The 13,954-nt window shown below is 38.9% G+C and overlaps 1 protein-coding gene across 6 annotated transcripts in view; it reads left to right on the top strand.

Annotated features, from left to right (window-relative positions):
* The window catches only part of BNC2 (basonuclin zinc finger protein 2), a 328,349-nt gene extending 315,008 nt beyond the window's left edge, over positions 1–13,341 (top strand). For 3 of the 6 annotated variants that reach the window (XM_074532753.1, XM_074532750.1, XM_074532751.1), the window contains exon 6: positions 1,499–2,427. In XM_074532753.1, coding sequence (XP_074388854.1) covers positions 1,499–2,159 — 661 coding nt within the window. In that variant the 3' untranslated portion in view covers positions 2,160–2,427. Of the gene's footprint in view, positions 1–1,498; positions 2,428–10,819 lie in introns of those variants that run through there. The other 3 variants (XM_074532754.1, XM_074532755.1, XM_074532756.1) reach the window with 3 other exon arrangements.
* The last annotated feature ends 613 nt before the right edge of the window (positions 13,342–13,954 follow it).

Genomic DNA, 13,954 nt, shown 5'->3' with positions numbered 1-13,954 from the left:
CTCTGATCTGCAATTTATAATGGGCAGACAGACTGGTGAGTCTGCATGTTGTAAATTGCGGGTTTGGGTCCTTAGCTTGCAAAGAATGTTATGCAGTAGAACTTCGCTAATTCTTTTTTTGCTGACTCGAAATTCAAGTCACCCTCCAAAGAAGCTGAATAAATACTTGTCATTTCCTTAGCAATGCTGCGCATTCTGAAAACTGAACCCTAAAGTTTTCTGTTACTGAAAACTTTGCACTGATATCCTATACTTAAGCACTTCAGCAAAATGAGCATGTTCTGTGTTCTGAGGTTTTGATGTCCGTCATGTTTGTTGGTTGCATCATTAATTCAGAAAATGCAATTTTTCAAAGAGGGTTTCCTGACACTACTGCAAATCAGTGAGGTTCTACTGCAGTGGATGAATAAAGCCAATGCCAAAAGTGGAGAGCAGAATGCAGTTTCAAATAATAGGCTATTTTACACATTTACTAACCGAAAGGCTTACATTGTTTGCAAATGTAGGGCTTTATTTCTTGAGAGCAAAGGCCCAGATCCTGTAAAACACTTTAGAGTTTTTTAATTTGCAGCTCTTGGGATCTAGTTTAAAATCCACCTCCATCAGTGACAGTTTTCCATTGCCTTGAATATTTGCAGTAACTTCAGCAAATACCTAAACCAAACCATGCTTAAGGTTTTTGATTGATTTGAGGCAAAATTCGCACTGCCAATAATGGGGTTTTTTACTGGACATTACACTGCTTGAGTCAATCAGCACTGCATGCAGACAAGGAAAAGGACAAGGAGGAGTGGCAGTGACAACTTAGAAGGATGAAATCACTAACTTTGACTAAGGTTTTCAGAAACTTACATGTAGATTTCAAAGACTTGTTCTCTTAAGCCCCTCAAGTCTTCTTCATCTTGGTTTGGCCTGATTCTGAATCCTTTTATACATGAATTAAATTACCAGAATCAGGACCTCTAACGATGTCTTATTTGGTTACCTTTATTTTACTTTGCTCAGATATTTCACTTACAGAGTTATGTGAGTACATATATATACATAAATATAAATATAAACATCTTTTTATGTATGTATGTGTGAATAAGTATATAAAAACATGGCTAGACACACATTCCATATATTAATATTTTTGCCTCTTGAAGAGAAAGAAAGCAGGGATTCAGGAATCAAGAAGATAATTTTGTACTTTTTGCTAGTACAATTTATTATTTTTTAAATTTCAAATAAAAGTGCTGTAGCTGCTGTTGGACACTAATGTTGAGGAGCAGCAGCTAAAAAGAAAAGCAATAAGGGGGGGAATTTGCTTGTTTAGTTTTTATGTTGCAATTTGCCCACTTATAAAAAGACTGAAATTTCCAAGCAACGTGGATAGAGGATATTTTTATGAGAAATTATCAGTAAATCATAATTTGGATTTGGTGCTTGTTGACTGTATGTTTAATCAAAAATACTGTACATTTTTCCTTTTCTCCCTTCCCTCTTCCTTTCCCAGACACAGTGCTAACATAAACCTGCACCGTAAACTGTTGACCAAAGAACTGGATGACATGGGCTTGGACACTTCACAGCCTTCCCTTAGTAAGGACCTCCGCGATGAATTTTTGGTGAAGATATATGGCGCTCAGCATCAGATGGGGCTTGACATAAGGGAAGACACCTCCTCGCCTGCTGGCACTGAGGATTCCCATATGAATGGGTATGGCAGGGGCATGGCAGAAGACTATATGGTACTAGACCTGAGCACCACCTCCAGCATCCAGTCCAGCAGCAGTATCCATTCCTCAAGAGAATCCGATGCAGGAAGCGATGAGGGTATTCTCCTGGACGACGTCGATGGGGCAAGTGACAGCGGGGAATCTGCCCACAAAGCAGATGCCCCTGCCTTAGCTGTAGGTATGGGCACCGATGTCCCAGGATCCCTCATGTTCAACAGTGTTTCGGTGAGCAACGGTGGGATAATGTGTAACATTTGCCACAAAATGTACAGCAACAAGGGAACCCTCAGAGTGCACTACAAAACAGTGCACTTGCGAGAAATGCACAAGTGCAAAGTCCCTGGGTGCAACATGATGTTCTCCTCTGTCCGTAGCCGAAACCGGCACAGCCAGAACCCCAATCTGCATAAAAACATTCCTTTCACTTCGGTAGATTAGGTCAAGGATGGACACAGCATAATGCCAGCTCTCAGAGAGGGCCCACTCTACATCTGAACTGCCATATACAGTCTCCCTTCATATATATGCATATATGTATATGTATATGTATATGTATATGTATATGTATATGTATATGTATATGTATATGTATACATATACGTATACGTATACGTATATGTATATGTATATGTATGCACACACTCATAAATATACATATATATATATATAATTTTTCTTTTCTTTTTTAGCAAAAGAAAAAAACACCAGGTGCTTTTTCCCCTTTCTTGGTTGTTGGGGTTTTTTTCTTTTTTTTTTTTTTTTTTTAATAGAAACAAAAACGTAGGACCTTTAATTTGGGGGAAGAGATTCTTGATAAAAAAACAAACAAACAAAAACAAACAAACAAATAGAAAAGCTGCAGTTGTCCCTAGTTCTGTTAGAATGTTTTTGGTCATCTCCAAAGAGCCAGTTTGTTCTTCCCATAACTTTTGCCTGAAAAAAAAAGAACAAAAAAGAACAAAAAAACCAAACCCAAAATGAAACAAAAAAAGAACAAAAAAACACACAAAAAATCCCCCCAAAAAACACAAAAAAATTGCAAACAAACAAAAAGAGAAAGAAAAAACAATCTACTTAGTTGTCTTTGTGTCTTCTAAGCATTGGGGATAACGTTCTACTAAGCATGGCTGTTACACTTGTATATATATATTGAGCCTTAACAGGCCTATGATGTAAAACAATTGTATTGATGGTGGTTTAACTCTAATTTTTTTGCTTAATTTTTACAGTTACCTTCAGCTGTTAGATAAGCAGGAAAAATAGTTTGCTGCCTAGTTTTACTCATTTATGTTAGCTTTAATGCACATTTTTAAAAGAACCACGGTCTTGTTTTAACTACCTGCTAGATATAAGTAATACAGAGGTGCTGGCATGCTTTACAGTACCTGATTTGATACAGTTTTTTTGTCTTGTACTATTACATAAATCCAGTCATGCACTTTTTCGTACACTACAAGGGGATGTGTAATAATATCCATGCTTTTTTTTTCTTAAACTATTGCCATATTTTCAGTAAGTGTCTTTAAAAAAATACACTTCGATAAAAGTGATCTGGTCAGTATGAGGGCATGAATGCCAAACAAAGAGTATTAGTGTTTAGTGTTAATACAAAAGTGCCAACTTTGCACACATTTTGAAAAAAGAAAATGTAGTTGTTCACCATAACCACAGTTGTAGTTTTTGGACTACACACAGAAAAATACTGGGGAGGCAACAGAGGTAAAGTGAAATACAGAATTCTTGGTGCTTTTTTCAAGTGCCAATTATTACTAGAAATAATAGTGCATCCTTATTCCTTATATACTACATTGCATAAAAGTGAAAAAAAACACCCCAGAATTTTGTCATGTGAACCAGTAGAAATTTTGTTTTGTCAAACATGCATAATATTTGGGGATACAAATGCTGATACTACTTGTCACAGAACAAAGATGAATATAATTTTGTGTGCTTCTTATTATAGCCTGGATTTTTGTGGTGTTTAAAAAAAAAATCAAAATGAACAGGGAAATAATGTTAACTATGTTGTTCTGTAAAGTTGTCTTTTTTGCAATGGAAAGTGCTGTAGTATGATTAAGGCATGTTTTATAGAAACAATCAAAAGAAATTAATGACAGAAGCACTTAGTAGCTCTGAAAATATATGCTGGACTTTTTATTGGGTAACTTTCCCTTTGGATAAAATTAGAAGACAGAGAAAAAGGATGTCTAGTTGTGTTAATGTTTTGTGTTTCACTCGCATGATTTGTCAGAAAATAACAAAAGTCCAAGAAATTTAGTGAGCAAGAGAGTGAGCCCAACCAGGAGACAGAGAAGGAGCAAGCAGTTATGAAAGGCAGAGAGAAAGGAGGCTGCCCTCTGAATTTTTTTGTTTCCTGTGTTTACACATGTTGCTTGAGCTGGTAAACCACACTGGCAGCCTTAGTTACCACAACATACTGACAGAGGGATGGTATTTACTTAAGCTCAATCTACAGCCAAAGCCATTAGGATGTGTGTTGTAGACTCTTTTCTTTACAAAACGAATAACAATAACAAAATCAAAAACAAACAAACAAAGCAACCCCTAAGGGATATTTCAGCATACAATAAAATATTCCTTCAGTGAGAATGTGTTCCTTTTCTGTATTTACTGACCCAGAACATTATTCTTAGCAAAGAGTCAGAAATGCTCCATTGTTTCAGCTTGTTGCTGTATTGTTTTGCTGTGCATTTTGATTATTCTTACTTTTTAGGTCCACTTGAGTACTTAACTCCTATTACATTTTCTAGAGGAAACTCTTAATATAGATTTCCTCTTTTTTAGTACGTTTTATGCATTTCAGTATTTTTGTTTCCAAAAGTAAGAATCAGTATCTAATAAATCAGTATTTCCAGTTGTAGAAAATAAAAGAAAAGTATTTCTCTATGAATTCTCATTATGTTCCTATGAGTTACAAGCCTCTGATCATTTTTTTATTTTGTGCACTCATGAAGCCCTGAAAACATTTGTGAATTCCACAGAAACTATAAGAAAAATTTACCTTCTGGTTTATCAAAAAGAAACTTTATAGCAAAAACGTAAGCTGTTTCACTGACATTTTTCTTTCATCTTTTTTTTTTCTTCAAAACCTCGACTACTTTGCCTTGTTAAATTGAGTGATATGCTTTGTTTTGTTTTATATTGTGCAAGCTCAGTGTGTTTGTGAGAAAGGTAAATAAGAACAGTAAGGGTGCATTTTTCCAAAACACATGAACCTTTGTAGTGTTACCTGTACTGCACTCTCATCTCTCCTCCCAGGCTAATAGGAACAAGTAATACAGAAAGTCTAAAAAATAAAAGAACGAAAATGGAATTATATATACAGGAAAAAAACCCACTCTTTTGTAGTATGCACGGTATAAATAAATATAATTTTTTAATGAAAAACGCATTTGAGGTATATAAAGAATTCCTCACTGAATGAATCACTGTTCAGCATTCTTATTTCACTATGGTTCTGTTAGAGGTCAAATGGGTTTGATAAGCTTGTTTGAAAATTTACACATCACCTGTAGATAAATTCAGAAGATCATTGATATAGAAGAAAAAAAAAATCTGCTTATTACATAAAATTGAACAGCACATACTAAAAAGTAAGGAAGAAGGGACAAACCTCCAAAAAACTGTTAGGAGCTCACAAGTCCTATTTTTAATTTCATTCAGATTTTGCTTAATCTATGTAGAAGATATAATTTCTGTCTTGTGGACAGAACACTACTTACTGTTATTTTTAGGCAAATCTAGGCAAAAATAGTTTCTTCAGTGTTAGTGATACTAATGTCAGAACAGTGACATTCTTTTTTTAGAAGGACACTTACACTTACTTTGAATTGAATGGCATTTCCCTCCTTTCACCTTAGCATGCATCTCTATGAGAATCTGTATTTATCAGAATTGTTCTTGTGGTGGAATTTATATCCTCTGAAAAAATCAGACATTATCTGAAAAATTCATAAAGGGGCTCTGGCGTAGCAGCTTGGTTTTACTGAAAGTAGCATTTCTGGGTGATCTCAGCAGACACCCAGAGTGCAGTAATAAGGACCAAACATCTCATCTCTTCAGCACAGAACATGGCCTGTAATGGAGTGATGACATGATAAGTATTGTGCAGTTGCTTATGTTATGATAAATCTGTGGCTATCCCTTTGGTTTCCAAACCTGTCAGTCTAAACCATTTTTCAAGAACTAGACCAGCTTTGAAGAAGATCCTCTTTCTTTACATGGAGTTTGTTCCTTCTTTTTTTGTTCCTGTAGTTATTGTGGTCACTCTTCCCATAATGTTTCACTGTTTTTTTCAAGGTAGTTGCATTTTTCTGTAAATATCAAAAAACCTTGTCTGCAATTAGAAAATAACTGTACTGAACCTCCTTTGGAAACTGAATTATTTGTCTGGAGGTTGTTTAGGATTTTTCTTTTCATTGTGAGGGTTGGAGGGTATGGTGGGTCAGGAAAGCATATGTTAATGGTTAATCACTAGGTATCTTTTGAAAAACTGTATGAAAACTTGGAAGGAAAACAGCACAATCAAAGCACAAGAATGGAAACCATGAGTTTTAATACCCCTGGTAGCCCCTTCTAACTTCTTAGCCTCATACATATCATATCACTTACCCACTTGTGTTTCAGTCTGTTAGGCTATCACTAATACTAATACGATTTCGCCCATAAGTGTGCTCCTGTGAGGACCAATTAGCTGGTATTAGTAAAGAACTAATTTTACTCATAAATATTTTTGCACACCTTAAAATATTCAGTCAATTTTTCTGAGCTATATTTCAATCAGGTACATTTTATTTTGTAGATGAGATTTTAACCTTGCCTTTTAAATTCTAGCTGATGCTTTGGTGACACTGTAGACATGCACACAAGGTATAAGCACTGTCACCAAGTCACAACTCAATTTGACAAAATGTGAAAGGTATAGGTTAAAAACTTTAATAGCACATGGACACTGCTCTTAAAGATCTCTCAAAGGCTTTTCATGTCTGAGCTCATAAAATTTGTATGTTTCCTAGGGATCTGTAGATATTTTACACAGAAGAAATTCTGTAGCATGTTTGCCATGGGTAAACTTCAGTGTATGTTCCTTCCTTCCTTCCTTCCTTCCTTCCTTCCTTCCTTCCTTCCTTCCTTCCTTCCTTCCGCCACTTCCTTCCTTCCGCCACTTCCTTCCTTCCATCCTTCCTTCCTTCCTTCCTTCCTTCCTTCCTTCCTTCCTTCCTTCCTTCCTTCCTTCCTTCCTTCCTTCCTTCCTTCCGCCACTTCCTTCCTTCCGCCACTTCCTTCCGCCACTTCCTTCCGCCACTTCCTTCCGCCACTTCCTTCCTTCCGCCACTTCCTTCCTTCCGCCACTTCCTTCCGCCACTTCCGCCACTTCCGCCACTTCCGCCACTTCCGCCACTTCCTTCCGCCACTTCCTTCCTTCCGCCACTTCCTTCCGCCACTTCCTTCCGCCACTTCCTTCCGCCACTTCCTTCCTTCCGCCACTTCCTTCCTTCCGCCACTTCCTTCCTTCCTTCCTTCCTTCCTTCCTTCCTTCCTTCCTTCCTTCCTTCCTTCCTTCCTTCCTTCCTTCCTTCCTTCCTTCCTTCCTTCCTTCCTTCCTTCCTTCCTTCCTTCCTTCCTTCCTTCCTTCCTTCCTTCCTTCCTTCCTTCCTTCCTTCCTTCCTTCCTTCCTTCCTTCCTTCCTTCCTTCCTTCCGCCACTTCCTTCCGCCACTTCCTTCCTTCCTTCCTTCCTTCCTTCTGCCACTTCCTTCTGCCACTTCCTTCCGCCACTTCCTTCCGCCACTTCCTTCTGCCACTTCCTTCCGCCACTTCCTTCCTTCCTTCCGCCACTTCCTTCCTTCCTGCCTGCCTGCCTTCCTGCCTTCTTCAGTCTCTCCCTCCCTTCTTCACTTTTAACCTCCCTTCTGCCCTCTCTGTCTCCTTTCTTCCCTGTCTCCCTTCCTCCTGTTGTGGAATTGAAAGTGTACTTTTTCTGCCTGTTCTGCAAGTTTATACATTTTCCATCACCTATATGTTTCCTATTCCATCCCCAAAAAAGGAACTGTTTAGGAAAAATTAGTCGAGTCAGGTTCTGTGAAGTAGCTGCCAGCAGTGGTCAGTACCTCAGTTGATTTGGTCTAGTACATTTAATAGGAAGTGGGGCTCCCAGAATGCACTTGAGTTTTCCCTGAGTTTTGGCCTTTTCCACCCAGCTGAGGATCTAACATAGCTAAATATATGGGGTAGGAATGTAAAAGCAACAGGACAAGGAGCTGTGTGGGTATCATGAAAGATGATAATTCAAGGTCTGATCTGTTCCAGAGATAGGAACCATTTTCAGGACCAGGGATTTAGTTCCAAAAATTTCTCCTTCAATGTGTATGATATTTTGTAATCAAAATGCTTGATGTGGACCCATTTTTCACATGGTGGTCATTAAGGATGTCAGCTGCTGTCAGAAAATAGGACATATTTTTAGAAATGTATTTGTGCTCAAATTCTGCAGGACATTTTCACAGCAACATTGGTGGCAGAGTAAATTATAAGGAAGGGAAAGCGTGTGGTCAAGGAGTGGACGCATGCTCCTCTTAAGTTTTTTTGCCACATATGTGAACAGAACTGTTCTTCAGTCACCAGAATGTTTTTGTCACTTTTCTCTTTGGGTCAACAGAATCACTCTTTTTATTTGAAAGGAGAAGCAAAGGTGTCTGTACTGAGGGCAGGAAGGCAACAGGGGTTCTCTGTGGGGAAAAGGTGAGTGGCAGACACATGATGGCAGCTGGTATATTTCAGTTCTTTCTTAGTTTTGTCTTTTTTCTTATGTAGTGACATAAGGAAAAGACTTTGCTGCTATAGTAACTCAACAAAACAGTGACTGTAGTGCTACTTTGCTAGATAAGCATCAGCATATCCTGCTGTTGCCACATGATGAGTTTGGCTTTTTTCTCCCGTTCTGTAGAGACATAAAAGGAACTCTTTTCCATGCCCATTTCTACTTCAGGAACAGAGCAACATCATATGATGGACTGAACCTTTCACCCACATGTTTGCCCAAATACATGTCTGTTCCAGTCTCATGGTTTCTGTCTCTTCCTGCCAACGCTGCAGCATTATCACTGCCTTTAAAATGGCTGTAACAGAGTGAAGTAGCAACTATTTTACATAAGTAGTATTATCTTGAGTCTGTAGTTAACCAATCTTGTGTGGCTTGTTTTCTCTGTTCAAGTCATGATATTGAATGACAGCTTTGATTTTTTGATCAAGGTATATTGATCATGTATATCCCAATACTGTTGCTGTTATGTTTGGCACTGACACTTAAATGAAAACGGTTCTGGACCACCAAAGGGTGAAAAAATGGACATGTTTTTGACAAGTCCTCTGACTTTTGCCAGTATTATTGTTCATTATGATGACACTGTGTTTTTTTAAATAGCAGCTGTAGTTGTCATGAAACTATTTTCCCATTCCTCTCCTTTAAAGTGTGATGTTGTAAATTCATGTGACCTTTCCTGCAAAGAATAAATATTTCTTTTTTTATATAAGATCTCAAGACAAGGCTTGTTTTGTAACAAATAGTGGCCCATTACAAAGCAGGAAAAAAACTGAGCTGAGCAGAAAGAAGCTTCAGTTCAATTTCACCTCATATCTTTCTAATAACTTACTTGTCACTTTATTACCTTCCAGTAATGTGAATGCTGCTGACAAGACTGTCACACTAACAGCAGACAACACCCTCTCTTCCTTAGCCCCAGCTCTCCTGGCTACTTATTGCACTGGCCCTGAAGGGACACAAACTAATAGTGTGCTTTCAAGTTCAGCACTTGGCCATCAAATATAAAAGGATGTGTAATTGCCTGTTTATCCCCTGTGAAGGCGAAATTGAGTATAAGAACCAGGCTTTCCCTCCCCATTCCCTAACACACACACACACACACACGCAGACACACACACACACACCAACATCCACACACATCTGCAGTGAGTGAAGGGAAGTCCCATCTGGAGCACTTTGATTTGTCTTTGGGAAGCCCAAGGCTGCCACTGGCTGCTCTATCGAGCAATCAGGTAGACAGTAACAAGATGGCTTCTTAGCAAAAGGTCAGCTGAGAAATACTGTCTGTAATGGCACTTTTGTCTGCTTATGTAGCAACTAATTGCTTTGTATTGGCATAAGCCATACTGTGCCTGCTAGAAATAGTTGTTTGAATTTGCTACATGTCTTGCTGCATAGGTTCAGTGTCAAACAAGATGCACAGTCTATTTTTTTAACTGGTTATCCCATCCCTGGGTAAATTTCAGATCAATCTCATCCTCTTGGGTTCCTATCATGAATGCCAATTCCCTATATCCCATTCTATTGTCATAGGAGAATGTCCTGCTGAGGTCACCATGAAATTCAGTAAAGTTTATCTTTGATAAACGTATCTGAGACACAATCTGCTGATCTCATTAAAAGAGGAATTTTTTTCTCATTTATACCTTCATTTGCAAGAATGCTGCTAAATGTACAGGCTCCAGAAGTGCTTCTCAGATGGACCATCAGAAGAGAGAGTTATATAGTGAAGTAACTTGAGAGCACATGCTGTGTTTTAAGAAATTTTAAGTGCATGAAGGCCAGTGCACATGGCTGCATTCACTCCACTTCCATTTAATTGTGTGCTTTCTGACTGCTGAATAGCAGTTAAAAATTCAGGTAGGCAGAGGAGCTGCTGAAGCATGCTTTCCTTGTAGGGTCTGCAGCATTCCCATGCCAAGATCATAATGCCGGTCCTGCGCGTACCTGTGAGCATTGGGCACTGTGGGTTGAACAGTGCTGGCAGCCAGTGCAGCACCAAAAAGTCAAACACAGGTTTCAGACAAAGCCCAAGACCAAGAGATCTAAACACAGCCATTTTGGGATCAATTCATGGCATTGGTTGGCTGCAGCACCTCTTTGCTGGTTCCAGATGCTAATGCTGTCAACAGCGCTGTGCGGTAATTTGATGTTTGCTGCAACAGAGGTGATGGTGCCCACCGTAAATATGCTAAGGTCCTTTACCAGTCAAAGGTCACTGATCTTTTCCCTCCTTTTCCTTCCGAGTTCATCAGAAGCTACAAGGGTGAAACCAGCAGACAAATTCCTGAGGCCTGTTTGTATCAGAAGTCTAAAGGCTGAGCCCAGACTCTGCTCCCCTGTCAACTCCATGTGTGCATGGCACTGACGGAGGTTGAAGCAGCCGGATGAGCTGACCTGCGATGATGAGCTTGGGCAGCCTTTCTTGCTGTACCATTTCCAAGGCTCTTTGTGAAAACTGAGGACTTTCAGATTGAAGAAATAATTTGTGTCCTTTGTGTGTGTTTTTGAATATGTGTGTGTGAGTGTGACAGACAGAGGAGAAACAGACAGTGTCAGAACAAGGAGCCTTAAAATTAAGACTACAAGTGAGCAAAATTATATAATTTCCATCACACTTACATAGATGTATATATTTATTTCCTCATGCATTTAAAAGAATAGGAAGAGTCCGGCAGCAAATATCTAATGTGTAGAGAGATTTTTCTGGTGCTCTACAGATTTATTACATTGCTTCCTTCAAACGTTTGGAGACAAATATTTTAGGAAGATTAAGAAAAGCATCCAGAACAATTATATTTCTAGAGAAGAAAGAGAGCAAGACTAGCTAAGTGATGCATAAAGATTTTATAAGGCATCCATTGTCAAACAAAAGGTTGAAAATGATCAGAGGATAATGTACAGTTAGGATGGCAAACTCATCAATAGTTAATTGCAACCTGTCCAATTCTGCCACGAAATGCAAGAAGCTATGAACAGCAGCTCTGGGGCACCAGTGGCAGTTGTGCATGCATGTGTTCATGCCTGAGTGTGGGACCATTATGCAGTCGTCACATCCAGATCAAGACATTTTCACATCCCCATGCCCCCCCCACCTCCTGTACTGATGGGGCAGAATGCATCCCGCCCCAGTTACACCTGTGAAATGGTACGGTAGCCACATGAACTGTGATTCTGAGGATGTTCTTCTTAGTTTACCCCATGACCTACAAAATAAATAGGGACACCTAAGCTGTACACAGGCAGATTTATTCATTATTTTTCAATTATACTTTTACATTTTGGAATTTTTTTTAAGTATTATTTTTAACAAATACTTGTACAACCTTCAGCCATTGTCTTTAATTTTCCCATATGCTTTACCAACCCTTTTCTTTCATTCCAGGAGAGTGTCACATTAAAATTCTCTCAGAAAAGTAACACATCCTCCTAGTGTTCTTCATTTTGGAAGGTTTTATGCATTCCATCTGTAAAAATGGTTACTGTTTGTAAAGTGGCAAGTTAATAAAATGGCCACTATTATGTGTGTGTGTTTCATTTAGCTATTTAAAAATACAAAATTCAGCATGCTGCTTTTTCTTGTGCAAACTTTGGTTCCTATATCACATGGGGTTCCTTTCCCAGAACGTGGCTTGTCTCTGATGGGCAGCATTGATGTTCTCAGTTCATGCCTCCTGCCTCCAGTTTATAAGAGTGATCTGCGTTCCAGAGCAATGTATGTGCAACAGGTGTGCAAGTAAGTTGATCTGAATCTGAGCACAATCTAAATTTACCCTGGCTGAAATTCCACACACTTTTACTTACCACTGACAGCTCACTGCAACCTGTTTGTACCTATAAAAATAACGCGTTGTAGAGATGGCTGAAGCTATTTGAAGTTTCATTGTTTGACTGAAGTCTCTTGCTCACTGTCACAGTTGACATTCTAACAGCTTTTAACATAGAAGGTCAAGCACAGTGATTTCCTCTATAGCTGTCTGCTGTGTTTCAGTTCTCCTGAACTGGAAAGATGGGAACCTGACTGGGGGATTCATGTGAAGATGTAAACTGAGATAAACTGGATTTGAACCTTCATGTATTTGGAAGTTCTTAGTGGTCTGGCAGTGTGTTCAGTCACAGAGGCATAAAGCCTGGAAACCCCTCCCTCAGTAGGCATGGGAGGGCTCTCACAGCCTGGCTGCAGCCCCCTGTGCCAACCAGCGATGCAGCAGCAGCAGCAAGGGGGCTGCTGTGTAGAGAATGGAGAGCTTGCTGAGGGCTGGCAAAGCTGGGCTTGTTCCAGTGGACTTTGTCAAGACGTGCTCCTGGGGTACTCCAGCCAGGCACAGGAAAGAGTGGAGTCAAAGCATGATGGACATTTTTTTACAAAGGTCTTTCTCTGTTTGGAGTAAAGGAAGCTTTTAATTTTCACTGTTCGATCTCAATGTGAGCAAAAAAGTGAATGCTCTGCTGTCCTGCCTGCAGAACCAAAGCATGCACTATGGAATATAGCTGTACAAGGGGATACAAAAATTTGCATCATGTTGATCTAATAATCGTAACATTAGTAGCTTCATAAATATTGTATGTAGTCTAAACAAGTTTTTTCCATTAGTAATCTGAGGGAATTAAAAGTCCTGTTTTAATTTGACATTTCTTTTCTTGTATTTTCTGTACTGTAACAGTCCTATAATATGTCTTTTGCATAAAATGCATAAGGTTTTGGGGATATAAATGGAGTTTTACTCATACTTTGTCCAAATACCTCTTGTAATTTGTATCAAAATTCTTGTACAATTTTTATATTAAAGATTTATCACTCACTGATCTTTTTGTCTGTTTTTTTTTTTCCATTTTTTACTGATTCAAGCAATGCACATTTCCATGGAAAGACAGAAAGAGGATGCTCACCTGCAAAGTTTGCACATGGCCTCCTGTAGTTTGAAAGCTGCACCCTACATTTGAGAGTTTTGCATACTTCCCAGAAATTGAATAGGTTAAGGCTTTTTGGAAAGGAGATAATTGTTTTACCCCCTAGCTTGTACATATTTCCTTAGAAATGTCATACTTAGTGTGTCATCCAGAAACCTGCAGCCTCATTAATTTAGTCATCTGATTGTCTGCAAAAAACCCCTTAAGATGGACATTGCTCACACTTAAATATGTCTGACAGATGAAGTGAAAGGTCTTGACAAACTCTAATTTGGTGTCCTAGCTCAGTCCTGGTTTTTGCTTTTGAAAGCGGAGGTACACAGCTCACTGATCTCAGTGCTTGGGTTAAGAAGTCTCTCATACTTTAAAATGGTGAGAACACTGGCCAAATGTATCACCCCACCAAACTTTATCTGTAAATTTAGGGCAGTAACGTAAAAATTTATCACCAAAGGATTCAACTTTGAGTCCTTGGGAAT

This window comes from Zonotrichia albicollis, chromosome Z (genome assembly GCF_047830755.1).
Source record: "Zonotrichia albicollis isolate bZonAlb1 chromosome Z, bZonAlb1.hap1, whole genome shotgun sequence".
Taxonomy (NCBI): domain Eukaryota; kingdom Metazoa; phylum Chordata; class Aves; order Passeriformes; family Passerellidae; genus Zonotrichia; species Zonotrichia albicollis.
Note: the sequence above shows the minus strand (reverse complement) of the source record. Positions and strands in the feature narration are given on the sequence as shown.